We start from the raw sequence: 14,003 nt of genomic DNA on the forward strand, positions 1-14,003 counted from the left end.
ATAAGAGGATGTTATAAACAACTCTATGCCAACAAATTAGATGACCGAGATAAAATGGACAAATTCCTTGAAACACACAGCCTACAATGACTCAAGAACAAAAAGCGGATCTCAATAAACCAATATCTAGTAAAGGGATTGAATCAGTAGTCAAAAACCTCCCAACAAAGAAACTCCCAGGACCAGATGATTTCACAGTGGAATTTTGCCAAGTATTTCACCCTGCTCCAACTCAAATTAGTGGAAAGAACACTCCCTAATTCATTCTATGAGGCCAACATCACCCTCATACCAAAGCTGGATAAAGATACAAAAAGAAAGGAAAACTACAGACCAATATCTCTGATGAGTATAGATCAAAATCTTCAACAAATTATTAGCAATCCAAATCCAACAGCACATTGAAAGAATTATACACTATGATCAAGTGTGATTTATCCTAGGTATGCAAGGGTAGTTCAAAATAAGAAAATCAATTAAAATATTACACCACATTAACAGAATGAAGGGGAAAAAACAGATGATCATCTTAATGGATGCAGATAAGACATACGACAAAATCCAGCACCCCTCCTTTTTTTATGATTTAATAATAGTTTAATTCCAAAAAAAAAGTTATTATAGGTGAGACTGTGAAATTTCCTAACACTTGATGTTAATACATTACACTAATTTTCTAAAACAACTTAGAGGAATCAATATTTACAGTAGATTCAGTATTTATGCAAAATCTGGCATCAGGTAGAGTGTGTGTGTGTGTGTGTGTGTGTGTGTATCTCAAGATTATATGAACTAGGAAACAGATATATATCTCAACAGCAGTATTAGAGAACAGAATCTGAGACTGGAATTTATAAACGCTTTTTAAAGTGTGGGATTTGGAAGAGCAGACATCTTGTTTTCAAAACCTGAAGTTTTTCTCAGGACTCAGGTCAACATCAAAACTGCCACAGAAGAGGGAAAAAGGGAAGCTTTTCTCGCTTCAATTGTTCATCTGCATCAGAAAGTCCAGTATCCCCAAGATGGAAACTACTGCAATAAGAAGGGAGTGAGCAGGTTTTCCCAAAGGAAGATTGTTGCTTAATTATGGCTACTGTCCTGCCTAACAAAACACTTGGTTGCTCCAAGATGTTTCAGTAATGGTTCATCATAAACCCAGCATTCTCCATCTTCATGAAATAACCTTGTCTCCCACTGAATTTCCTTCTCCTTCCTTTCCTGAGCTTCTGCTCTTTGTCTTTCTTCAGGTCTGTGCTTTGCTTCAGTTGCTGCATCAACGTCTCTGATTTTTAAGTTGGAAGTGACATCCTTCCAAAGGCAGCAGGATTCTACTTATTCTGATCTTCCTATTTGCTCACTTTCTTCTTGATTATAGGCACCTTCTTGGTATCTATAAAGACTGTCATTTACCCTGTTGCATATTTTGCATATATTACACCATTTCCTTCCCCTTCAGTTGAGCCAAAAGACTTCTCGTCATTTGGAGAAAAAAATCTCAGCAGTTATTCTGTGCATCTTACCTCCATAGAAAAATTTAGTGTGGAAGATGATATTTGCACTACGGCCCATTTTGGAACAATTAACATTGCATTCTCCTCTTAGCTACACCCAGAGCATTGGGGAATATGAGAATGTAATATTTGTCATAGACTAGACACAAGAACCAACCCTGCCCTATGTTGTGCACACCAATCGACATTGAAAGGAATTTTTATTTGGTCCATATATGAGCACTGAATTGTATCGTCTTGTTAAAACACTCAGCATAAAAGGCTGAAATGGGTGGGTGATGGGAAACCTGCTCAGCCACAAATGTTACACTGTTTTTGGAAACTCAGGGAACTTGGGTCCTTCCAAATCCAGCTCTGCATCCTCTTCAATGTTGCTTGCTACTGTCCAACGACACTTAAAGATCTCGCCCAAAATAGGTTGATCCTTTCCTCCCTGCATGAAAGGCTGAGAGGTACCATTTTACAGCCTGAGCCATTTGATCCCTGGGATCCTTCCAGTCACTAATGCTAACTAACAGGTCTGGATGTGCAAAGAAAGCCTGCATACATATCTAAAAGAGATCTTCTTACAAGAAGAAATGTTGGAAAACCTTAGATCCATTCCAAGCCTAACTTGTGACAAGAGATGCATAATGCTCTTGTGCTCTTCCACTGACCCTGCATCCCCTTCATCATCTCTGCCATCATTTGTGAATTGAAAAAGTCAGCATCACTTGTTCCACTGGACATGGAAGAACTCAGTGATTCTGTGGTATCTGTGTGCCTTCGACTGTTTCCCAAGCAGCCATGTGTGAACACTGAGGCAGACCCTGAGGAATCTTTTAAATGCTTTGGGGATGGGCCATTGTGATGGAATTTGTCAGCATCATAGAATTCATCCCCACTGCCAGAATAAGAGAACTGTGGGACTGTATTTGGAGAATTGACATGGCTTAGAGAAATTAGACTGCTACTAGGTGGTGAGTGCCTACTTCCTTACTGTTTGGTGGAGTCTGATGATGCCCCAGGGTAGCTAACACAAGTCCAACTGATAGGGAAGATGGACGCTGCTCTGACTTATACAACTGAACAGGTTTTGGAGGTAAGATGGTCTGGGAAGGCATTGTGCTTCACAGGTTCCAAGGGAATAGGTTGAAATATTGCATCTACAGGATTAATGGTACATATAATTCCATCTGCTTGCTTCTCTGCATTGTTCTGGTCTTGAGCAATCTGCAGCAACACAGTGCAGTGTTTAATTGATTCTACCATGCTATTTGTTGTATTTGAGTGTTTCAGTTTTCTTTATCTGTTCATCATCTTCACAGTTTTGAAGTGTGTCATAATAAAGCTTTCGTTGTTCTATCAAGATTTGTAGTTAAGCATCAGCTTCCAAAAGTTTCTTCTCAAAATCTTGGACACTAGGAGCAAATCCTGAATCCAAACCATGAGAGGGCAGAAGCAGGGAGTCAGGGAGGAGAGTGACATTCGTGCCCACAGCCTGGCCCCAGGCAGGCAGCAGGGATCCTGGGGACTCAGAGTTAGAGGGCAGTCCCTCTCCCAGACCCTGGGAGTCTAATCACTCAGCAGGTGACCAGCAAGAAAGCCATTTGCCAAGGCCCCTACCCTACTTGCCTCCAAGGGAGAGAGCCAGCACCTCTTCTTGATAAAAACACTTAGCAAAGCAGGAATAGAAGAAAACCTCCTCATCATGATAAAGGGCATATATGAAAAACCCACAGCTAACATCATATTTAATGGTGAAAGATTGAGAGCTATCTGTCTAAATTCAGGAACAAGAAAAGGATGACAGTTAACATGTGAAAAACAGTTAAAGTATTGGAAATGAAAATACAACATAACTGAAATAAAATCAAAATAATGCCAAAATATGACGTTTTAACATGTATAATGTTTAATAAATATAATGTTTAGTAGATGTAATTCCTAAGAGGTGAGGGTATACGCACTCTCATACAAAGAACAGGGATTGGCAAACTCTTTCTCTAATGGGTATTTGGGGCTTTAGGTGCCACAGTCTTGGTCACAACTACTCATCTCTGACATTGTAGGGTGAAATTTGTCATAGACAACATGCAAATGAATGGGTTTGGTTGTGTTCCAAAAAAATGTATTTACAAAACACAGTGGCAGGCCAGATTTGGCCTACAGTTTGCCAACCTGTTTTAGAGAATAATGTAGTAATATACATCAAAGGCTTAGAAGTAATATTGACCCAGCAATTCAACTTTAAAAACTTATTTTTAGGGAATAGAACAAGTGCTTAGGCAAAGCTGAAGGATGCTCTTCATAGCATTGTTTGTAATTGCAAAAAGACTAACTGGACAACAACAGGGCCTTCTAACAGTTATCTATGGCTGCATAACAAATGATCACAGAGTTACTACACATTTATTATCTCAAAGTTTCTGTGAGTCTGTGCTTAATTACTGAGAATTTGACTCTATCTCAAAACTGGATGATTATCTTTACTCACTGGAGATAAAACAAAATGTATTATTGGGCGTATTTAAGAAAATACACTTGAATATTTCAAAGAAAATGGAGAAATACAATTGGAGCTAAATGAAAACAAAGTGGTTTAGGAATTAATTTTCTGCTAGTTCCCAAATTGAACAACTAGCCTGACAATTTTTTGTATTGTCTTAGTAGAATACTTCACTACATTAGCAGACACACACAGTCACCAAGTAAGTGCCCTTCCTGAAAACCTACTATTGTAAGTTAGGAGAAACAAAGAGTAAGAAAAGAAGCCATCTATGTAAGTGACTTAAAAGATGCATTGGACTTGGAAATAGACTGTAAGCAATATCATCACCCTTATGAATATGAAATAATGATTACTTATAAAATTAAATTCTATTTTTATTTTTTAAAATAGTGATAAAACCTTAAAAGTTGACAGTTTCAGTGTATATACTAAGTATCCACTTAGTGACAGAAAGTTGCTAAAAGTTTAAGCAATATTGGAGTTTACAATTAACTGGAATTGGGGAGGGCAAAGAAGAGCAGTAATATTTATTGAACAAATATTCTGCACAAGGCTCTTCAGATATATTATCTCTTATAATCTTTATAGTTATCTTTATGAGGTAGGTACTACCACCCTTTTTTCAGGAAAGAAAGATGAGGAAAGACGTTAATTAACTTTCACACTATTAATCAAGAGTAGAGGCAGGATTTGAGATTATGGAATTTATCTATGAAGCTGATGCTTTTTCATGGCATCCTGTTGGTGTTTTAGGGTTATTTCTGATGTAAATTACAAGAAACAGGAAGACCAAAGTTCTCCTGATACTTAAAGAATACTGCCTGATGAAGAAGATTCAAGAAAAACATTCCAAAGGAAGTATCAAGACAACAAGAAAGTCAGAGGACAGAGAAAAGTGTATTCAGCTCGGTAAATCTTTCCCAAGAGGAATGATGGTCCACCATTGGAAGTCTTCTCTTTTCACTCCAAATTTCTCCAGGGCATGTTATCTGCCATACAGCTTTAATAGTCTTTCACTTGACAATGACTCAAATGTGTTTCCTCCCTGACATCTCTCTAAAGTTAAACACATGTGTTACAACAGCCTAATGGACATCTTTAGCCACCTACTGGATAATAGACCTCTTAAGTTTAATATAAGCAAACTGCATTCATAATGATTGCCACCAAAACTGCAGGTGCCCACCAAGGGACCAAACAGAAAACTACACATGTTGGAGAGGATGTGGAGAAATAGGAACACTCATTCATTGCTGGTGGAAATATAAAATGATGCAGCCACTGTGGAAGACTGTTAGGCAGTTCCTCAGGAAGCTGAGTACAGAATACCATATGATCTGGCTATCCCACTACAAGGTATATAGCCAGAAGAACTGAAAGCAGGGACTTGAACAGATATTTGCACACCAATGTTCATAGTGGCATTATTCACAATTCCAAAAGATGGATACAACCCAAGTGTCCATCAACCAATGAATGGATAAACAAAATGTGATATAAACACACAATGGGATAGTATTCATCCATAAAAAGGAATGAAATTCTGATACATGTGACAACATAGATGAACCTTGAAGACATCATTTTGAGTGAAATAAGCCAGACACAAAAAGACAAATAATGTATGATCTCACTGATTTGAAATAATTAAAATAAACAAAATCATAGAGTCAGCATCTAGAATATATGTTACCAGGACACAGTGGGAATAGGGAATGTGAAATTAAGGCTTAAAATGTATAGGGGTTCCTATTTGGAAGGATGAAAATGTTTTGGTAGTGGATGGTGGTGATTGTAGCACAGCATTGTGCAATTAACAATTAACAAAACTGAAATAGCTATCTGAATGTGGTTAAAAGGGGAAATGTTAGGAAATAAATGGTAACAGAAAAAAAATTTTAAGAAAAAACCATGGCACTGCACTACACAAACAGTTGAACCCTAAGTTAAATTTGGACTATAGTTAATAGCACAATTATAAAAATGTGCTTTCTTCCATTGTAACAAATGTACAACAATAATGCAAGGCGTTAATAATAGGGTGGTATGTGGGAATCCTTTTTTTTATGCATGATTGTTCTTTAAACCCACAAATTCTCTTAAAAATTTTTAAAAATTACAATTCTGATGTTGCTGTTATATCATTCCTTCACAACAGTATTGAGGAACCGTGTGTATGTTTTTCACATGGTAGGTTTTTAATAAACATTTTTCTGAATAAATGAATACATGACAGACATTGCTGAATACTTCCTAATTTCATAAAAATAAGGAAATACGCTTTCTAAATTTCTATGTAAATATTAGTCCATTGAAGGGCATATATTGGACACTAACTGATAATATTTTCCATACAATGAAGTGATTTTTTTTCATTTATAAAATGAGCTTATTCTTTAAGGAAAACATTCTTGGAATAGGAACAAAATTATCCAAATAATAGTGTAAACCAAGCCAGGCATAGCAGAAGACAGAAAAATGCATTCAACCAGTAGGATCACGGATTTGTTTGATTCAGATAATTGCAAGTTCAATGAAGTGATTTTGATCTGAGTTACTGTAACCCATTTAGTGAGGCATTGTATTTCTTTGTACTTCCATTTATTCATCTGAAAAATGTCTCCAAGAATTGTTGAAATGATAAAATGGGAAGAATTAGCACCATTGTTCTGAAGACTTTTTCCTAAGAAATTGGCAGCTAAAAGACCATGGGAACCTGTCTGACTCTTGGCTCCAAGAGGTCATGTGATCACACTAAATAACTTGCTCAGTATCAGAAAATCTCCTAGGCACTGCAAGAGAATAAAGAGACATGACCAAGAGCCTCAAAAAGCTCACAATCCAATTAGAGAAGTAAGACCCAAACAAAGGAAAAGATAACTTTCAGGAGAGCAAAAAGTGCTAAGTGAGCTTTAAAGATCATAAGTCATTATTAATCAACTATAACTGGGAAGGTCAGGGAAAGTGAAATTTTAACTCAGCCTTGCCGATTGGCAGGACTAAATAGGTTAAGAGAAGAGGGGAGGACTTTTCAAGGGAAAGAAGGAACTTGAGCAAAGATTTGAATATGAGTTAACATAAGTCATATATGGAGCACAGAGTGGGTTATATATGGATGAAGTTTGCAATGAACTGGACATAATTCAGCAGTTATTTGTAGGTGTCAGGCACTGTACCAGACCCCAATGAAAGATGGTAGCTCTGACTGTCAAGGAGTTCACACTGTACTGGAAGAGTCAGAGAAGTGAGCAGACAACTAAAGGGCAATTGAAGAAGTACTTGGACAAAGATGTGCAGGAGGCATTACGGGAGCACAGAGTAGATACAACTAATCAAACAGCAGAGTGAGGGAAAATCATCCCACAGGATCAATATCAAAGCTAAGTCTCAAAAATTTCTGTAGGAATTGGGCAAATGGAATGAATAAAGAGAGTAGGGAGAAGAAAGTGTGTATTGCATCAAAGACTTTACTCCTAACCACAGACAATACTACCCTGAACAATCTAAAGACATGGGCCTTACCCTTTAAACTGTATATCATCAAATTCAAACATAGAGACCATTCAATAAATGTTCAGTGAACGATTTGATGGATTATCTTCAGATGATGAGGGAGACAGGATAGGAAAACTTGTCTCCAACTCAAGGTGACAAATAAAATAGTGCCCACTGCAATAAACAGAGAAATCAGGAAGGGAATAAATGCTATTCTTGGCTAGCTACTGAATAAACACTGTTAAAACACCAGAAAATTATTGGTTTTTATATTAGTAATTGATCACAGAGTAAAAGCTTAGAGATCCCAACTCTCAGGGGTGTAAATTTCCCTGGCAATGCAGGATATGACTCCAGGGAATGAATCTGGACCCAACATCAGGCGATTGAGAACATCTTCTTGACCAAAATGGGGATGCAAAATGGAACGAAATACAGTTTCAGTGGCTGGGGGATTTCAAATGGAGTCGAGAGGTCACTTTGGTGGGCACTCTTACACACTATATAGATAACATTTTTTAAGTTATAATGTATTAGAATAGCTAAAACTAAATACCTGAAACTATCAAACTCCAAGCCAGTAGCCTTGACTCTTGAAGACAAGTGTATAACAATGTAACTTACAAGAGGTGACAGTGTGATTGTGAAAACCCTGTGGATTGCACTCTCTTTATCCAGTGTATGGATGGATGAGTAGAAAAATGGGGACAAAAACTAAATGAAAAATAGGGTGGGAGGGGGGATGATTTGGGTGTTCTTTTTTACTTTTAGTTTTTATTTTTATTTTCACTTTTTCTGGTATAATGAAAATGTTCAAAAAACAGATTGGGGTGATAGATGCACAACTATTATAATGGTACTGTGAACAACTGTGCACTTTGGATGATTGTACACTTTGGATGATTGTATGGTATGCAAATATATCTCAATAAAATTGAATTTTAAAAAAAAAAGCTTGCAGATCCCTAAAGTAGCAAATAATATATATGGCTGGTTCATTAAGAGATATTTAGAAAATGAACTGGTGAGAATTTATTAAATAATTCCTTCTCTTTGATAAAGGAGTAGGAATGATATATCTAGCATAATACAGCATTTTCTAGTTAAGTTTTAGAGAATATCTTAAAATTAGATGTTCAGACTTTCTTCCTTTGTGGTTGATTAATCATAACTCTTCTATAGAAGAAAAGGTTGAGGATCAAGTTTCCTAGTGTAAAAGAAACAGCCACTTACTTGGAAGCAGTTCTAAGTTCAGGCTCTTGTTGCCAGTCGCATGGGAGACCGAGCAGGTCACGGTGAACACGTTGTCACCCTCCCAGTGGCATACACTCAGGACAGTCACTGTGCCATCGCCCTGATATTCTTCCTCAAGGACACAGACCCCCTCAGGAGTCCAGGAGATCTGTGCGGCCGGCTTCCCTGCATCTGCCTTGCACACTGCAGTCCTATTCTCACTTAGAAACAGGGTCACCTCAGGGGGCACTGCAGAGATGTAAGGAAAAATACTGCAGTCTTAGCACAAGAAAGCATGGAGAGACAGTCATTCAGTTCCAAATCTGGTCATTTGAAATTACTCAATATATATGCTCCTTACCCAGCACTTGGAGGTGAAAGACATGTTGGAAATTTCCTTCAGATGTTACTGCCTGACACACGTAATAGCCATCAGGAGTGGTGGCCACTGGATCAATCTGAAGTTCAGGATTCTGGTCAGGTCTGGAGGCCCAGGTTGTTGTCTCATCTGTACAGTTGCTTTCTGTGGTCAGGTTTTGATCTTTTCTGTAAGCTCTGGAGCAGGGAGTCTTGTCTCTGATCATTATTTTCCATGTTACTAATATCAGAGTTGTATATGCAATAGGAGGACAAGGGAGCACAACCTTTGTATTCACCAGTGCAGACAGGGAAGAGCTGCCTGGACACACATACATGGAGAATAATGTTTAAAAAGAGGAAAAAAAAAAAAGATTGACAAAAGACTCTATGTGTTAAAATTATCCACAGCATATTGCATGAAATTGTACTAGAGCATTCCTTCCCTGGTGGTCTTACTCCAGAAATATTAGACTTAGATATGATATATTAAAAACTCACAAAATACATATGTATTAAATCCAATCCAGAAATTAACCACTATGTATCATTAGGTAAACAATATCTATTATATGTGTGATCAATGAAAGAAAATGTCTTTTGAAATTAATTCAGGAATTTCTAACTTAAAACTCAAAGACAATGTTCTAAATCTAATTTTTTGGTCATAGAGACTATTGGATTTATCATAAAACTCATGATCTCCAGGAATGAAATAGAATAATTAATGGTACAGTTGTCTCCTCCCAAGTTTTGAGGAAAGAATAAACATCACATAAAAACATAACAATATAAGAACATTCCTAGGGATGGCATTTCAGATCAAATATATGTTCAAAGAATACAGTACTTTCATTATAAATAACTAAGATGGTATTGAAGTTGAGAAATTTGGAAATTTTCTTAAGTTTACATTTTTTTTTAATTGGAGCATCTCAAAGTAAGTAAAATGAATAATCTTTAAAAGTCTGTAATTTCATCAGTGGCATCATCCCATAAAAATAATGATGTCTAATGGCAAGAGAAGATTAGAAATATTTATTACTAGTGAAAAAGTAGTATAGTATACAAATACATAACAATGGAAAAGCAGAATTGTTTTCCTTTGGAAGCTTTCTGTAAAAAGGATTTCATTGCATATTTGTGATATCAGACAGGGCTTTGGGATGAGTTTCATGTCTGTCCTACTCAGTCACAGATAAACTTCCAGACGGGTCACTTGTGAACTTTGGTCACAGATTTTTTTTTCATACATTTGATTTAATTGTCAGGATTAAATTTAGAAGTTGGCCTATTTTGCCCATCTTTCAAAGTAAAAATTAAGCCCTGCAATCTGCAAGTGCCTTCCAGCACAGATCACACTTTCCCATAAACCGAAATAATGTGGCCTATGACTGATAAGGGTATACTGAGAAGTGATTAGTTCAACCAACTATCTTTTACAGCCCATCTGTAACAGAAGGGAGTGCCAGAGATTGCATCACTTTAACGTAAGCAAAACCAGCCCTGGGGGCCAATTTTATATAATTGAAACTTGTTTTTGGCCAACTCTGCATTTAATATTTTTCCTCTCCTGTTTTGGTGTCATCTGCCTCCTTTGTAATACTCAAGACCTCACATTTCCCTGCTAAATAAAGATCACATAACTAGATAAAGGAAGAGGTAGGATTTCAAGGCAGCGCTAGGAGGCAGTAACACCCAGGCTCTTTCTACCAGTCCAAGTGGCAAGGCATCTCCTTGCAGAGGGAACCTGAAACTTGGAGGTTAAAAGACTTGTAGGCAAGTAAGAATGTGGCTGGCCTGGGGAACAGACAGGGGCTGGGTCATTCAGGGTCCCTCACGCCACAGCACTCAGACGACTGTGTTCTTCCCGTATTCTCCAACTGGCCATAAGACTGGCTCTCAGGCCATCAGTTAATGGTTCTCAGAAAGTTCAAAACTCCATCCCCTCAGTGATGGCCATTCAATTACCTTCTGTGGGAGGCGTTGAACTGTTCAGCATCTGCTTTCCATCCACAAATGAACTAACTGCTGAATCTAGAAAATATTTAAAGAAGAGTAAATGAAACCAATTTTACATACTCAAATGAAGCAGAAACCACTCTATCTCCACAAAGACTTACTCTACATGATAGAAAATCAGTTAACTATAATTACATAAAACACTTGGAAAACAGAAATTAATGGTTATGCCATCGTTAGGGGAAAAAACATGCTGACACTTTGAAAATTACGTTTGTTAATGATTAATCAGTGATTTCCTACTTATGATACCCCCTTGTTTTGTCAACTATTTTGTACAAGGTAACTTTGCTTCCTTCCCTTTCCCAGCCATAATGGATTGGTCCAGGGTAGTCACCTCACATAAGCTGGGCCCATTACAGTCTGTTCTCCATATAACACCCACTGATGATAATCATCTGGTCCACTGAGTCTCTCCCAGCTGGACAAACTAGACACTTTCCTCAAGGATTTTGGAACTGGAACTGAGAAAATGTCAATCCCTTTTCCTCTCCCATTTTTCCTACCTTGTGAGAAGAAAAGGCAGAATGAAGCAGAAGTAGAGAGAAGAGCAGAGATAAGTGTCCACACCTAGTTGAAATGTCCAATTCCAAGTTTCTAAGACCCATTTGCATTCCTTCCCTCAAGTTTTAGAGTTTCTTACCATCAAAATACACTTAATCTACTGTAAACTTGGTTTGCGAAAATTGCTGTTTTGAAATTATTAAAAAAAAAAAAAAGAATTACTTCTTACGATTTAAGGACCTAACAAATTTCTTCCTCTGGATTTATGAAACCACCAATAGATTAGCATTATATTATAATTTATTCATAATTATGTTGTATAAGCCTCCTGCTTCTAAAATATATTTCTTGCTCCCCATTCTAATTTTGTACCACATTAAACCATAAATAAGGAAATTCAATAAAGTTCTTGGAAATTAACAGCAAACAAGGCTGCTAAAATCACTTGACTTTTCTAGGTGGCTACATAGTGTTGGCTCACGCTGAAGAGAAAGCAAAGAATGAGATTCTAACAATTGCCTTTGGCTCAAGACTGGGTTCAAGAATCACCCCAGAGGCAGATGAGAAGTCAGAGCTGACCTCAGAGGGCTTACTGAGACCAAGTTCTGTCTTAGACGGCTAAAGCTCTACCACAGTTCAGAACAATCCCCAACCCTTCCAGCCCTCTCCCATCCAGCACACCCGGCTTCCCAAGGTCCAAAAGGCTGTCAGATTCTTCCATTGTCAAATTATCACCAACCTCGACGGGGGTGTTTGTAATGTGAAAATACTTAGGATGTGGAGTACTATTTTTGGTGATATTGTTGTGTTTTATTGCGAATAACATGTGTAATTAAGGTGGGATAGGAGCACTGGGAGAGACAAAGCAGGGGTCAGCAAACTTTTCCATAAAAGGCCAGAGATGAAACATGTTGGGCTTTGTGGTCCATACAGTCTCTGTTGCAAGTACTCAACACTGATGATGAAGCACGAAAATAACCACAGAATATGTGTAAGCAAGTGAGCGAGGCTCTGAATAAAACATTTTTTACAAAAACTTGCAGCTGGCCAAATTGTGCCCCAGGCCATAGGTGCTGATTTTTGATTTAAAGTTTAATGTTCTTTTGTTCTAATTTCCTTCATTTACCCCACCTAACAAGAGAAATATTAAACTTCCATTGGTTATTCTATTTTCTTCTACTTACTTTCTTTAAAAAAAAAAAAAAAAAAAAAAAAAAACCCTTCACTGACACCTCCAATTTGTCCCTCAAATGAAATCAATTTCCTATTTAAGTAGTAGCTCTTCCTCCCTCCCTTCCTTCCTTCCTTCCTCCTTTCCCCACTTTAAGTGAAGTGTGGCATGTAGTGAGGGCACCAATGAGATTCTGATGAATAAGAAACCGACAATGACCCTGCCCGATTCCCAGCCAGGGAAGGTGTCCGGTGCAGAAAAGACCGCAGCCTTGATGGACAAAGGTTATTCCAGCACACAAGCACTTTCATTTGTGGGCATTTCTGCCTATGCAGCCCTGAACCCTGCTGCTTCTGGAAGAAAGTGCTCAAATATATATATATGTTGGGGACGATTAAGGTAGCATGTATAAAATCCACCCTCAGCGATGCCGGAGATATGCAACATGACCGCTAGGGCTGATGTAACAACAGTTTAAGTTGCCCTCAGCCTTCTACGGAAGTGATAGCCGTTCGTGCCTAAGATTCACATCTAGAGTGCTAGCTTTACTACCTGCCTTCTACCCCAGCAACAGTAGCCACCAATCCTGTGCTAGCCTTACATCTGCCATCCGCCCTAGCAACAGCAGCAGCCAATCCTAGGCCGCCACCCGTTCGTACTAGCCACTCCCTCTACCTTAGGGTATATATACCCTGCCTCTTCAATAAAGTTTTGCAGCTTGATCAGAAACCTGTCTTGCTGTCATTCCTCGTGTCTCTTGTCCCATACCATTCCTCCCTCACAGGATTTGGAGCTTCCGTTGAACGTCCCGCCGGCCGGGACAAACTGGCGCCCAACGTGGGGCTCGGAGTTCTGTGAGAGACGGAACGCCGCACTCAAGGAGAGAGGTACCTCACACTCACCGCACCCGGGATCGCCGCGAATAAACTCGGTCGCGAGACAGATCCGTTCAGCAGTCAAAGAAAGAAAGAAAACCACACCAGGGATCACCGCGGGGAAGCGCGCTCGCGAGACAGATCCGTTCACCAGTCGATCAGTGCCGGCGAAAGGAAAGAAGAAGAAGAAAAGAAAGCAACAAAAGGTAAGCCCCCCCACCCTTATCATGGGACAAGGAATTTCCCAACACGAATTATATGTTAGTCAAGTTAAGCAATCACTCAAGGCACGAGGAACACGAGTTAAGAAAAAAGATCTCACGCGCTTTTTTAATTTCCTGTTA

At 38.4% G+C, this 14,003-nt stretch overlaps 1 protein-coding gene and 1 pseudogene across 4 annotated transcripts in view; both read right to left on the bottom strand.

Annotated features, from left to right (window-relative positions):
- Positions 1–14,003, bottom strand: part of LOC119533488 (cell surface glycoprotein CD200 receptor 1-like) — a 58,249-nt gene that overhangs the window by 12,515 nt on the left and 31,731 nt on the right. For all 4 annotated transcript variants that reach the window (XM_037835539.1, XM_037835530.1, XM_037835548.1 and 1 more), the window contains 3 exons: positions 11,059–11,124; positions 9,092–9,409; positions 8,731–8,979 (listed from right to left, as the gene is read on the bottom strand). In XM_037835539.1, coding sequence (XP_037691467.1) covers positions 8,731–8,979; positions 9,092–9,409; positions 11,059–11,124 — 633 coding nt within the window. The remainder of the gene's footprint in view (positions 1–8,730; positions 8,980–9,091; positions 9,410–11,058; positions 11,125–14,003) is intronic.
- On the bottom strand, positions 866–3,225 carry LOC119533435 (annotated as a pseudogene).

The sequence above is a fragment of the Choloepus didactylus genome, chromosome 1 (genome assembly GCF_015220235.1).
Source record: "Choloepus didactylus isolate mChoDid1 chromosome 1, mChoDid1.pri, whole genome shotgun sequence".
Taxonomy (NCBI): Eukaryota; Metazoa; Chordata; class Mammalia; order Pilosa; family Megalonychidae; genus Choloepus; species Choloepus didactylus.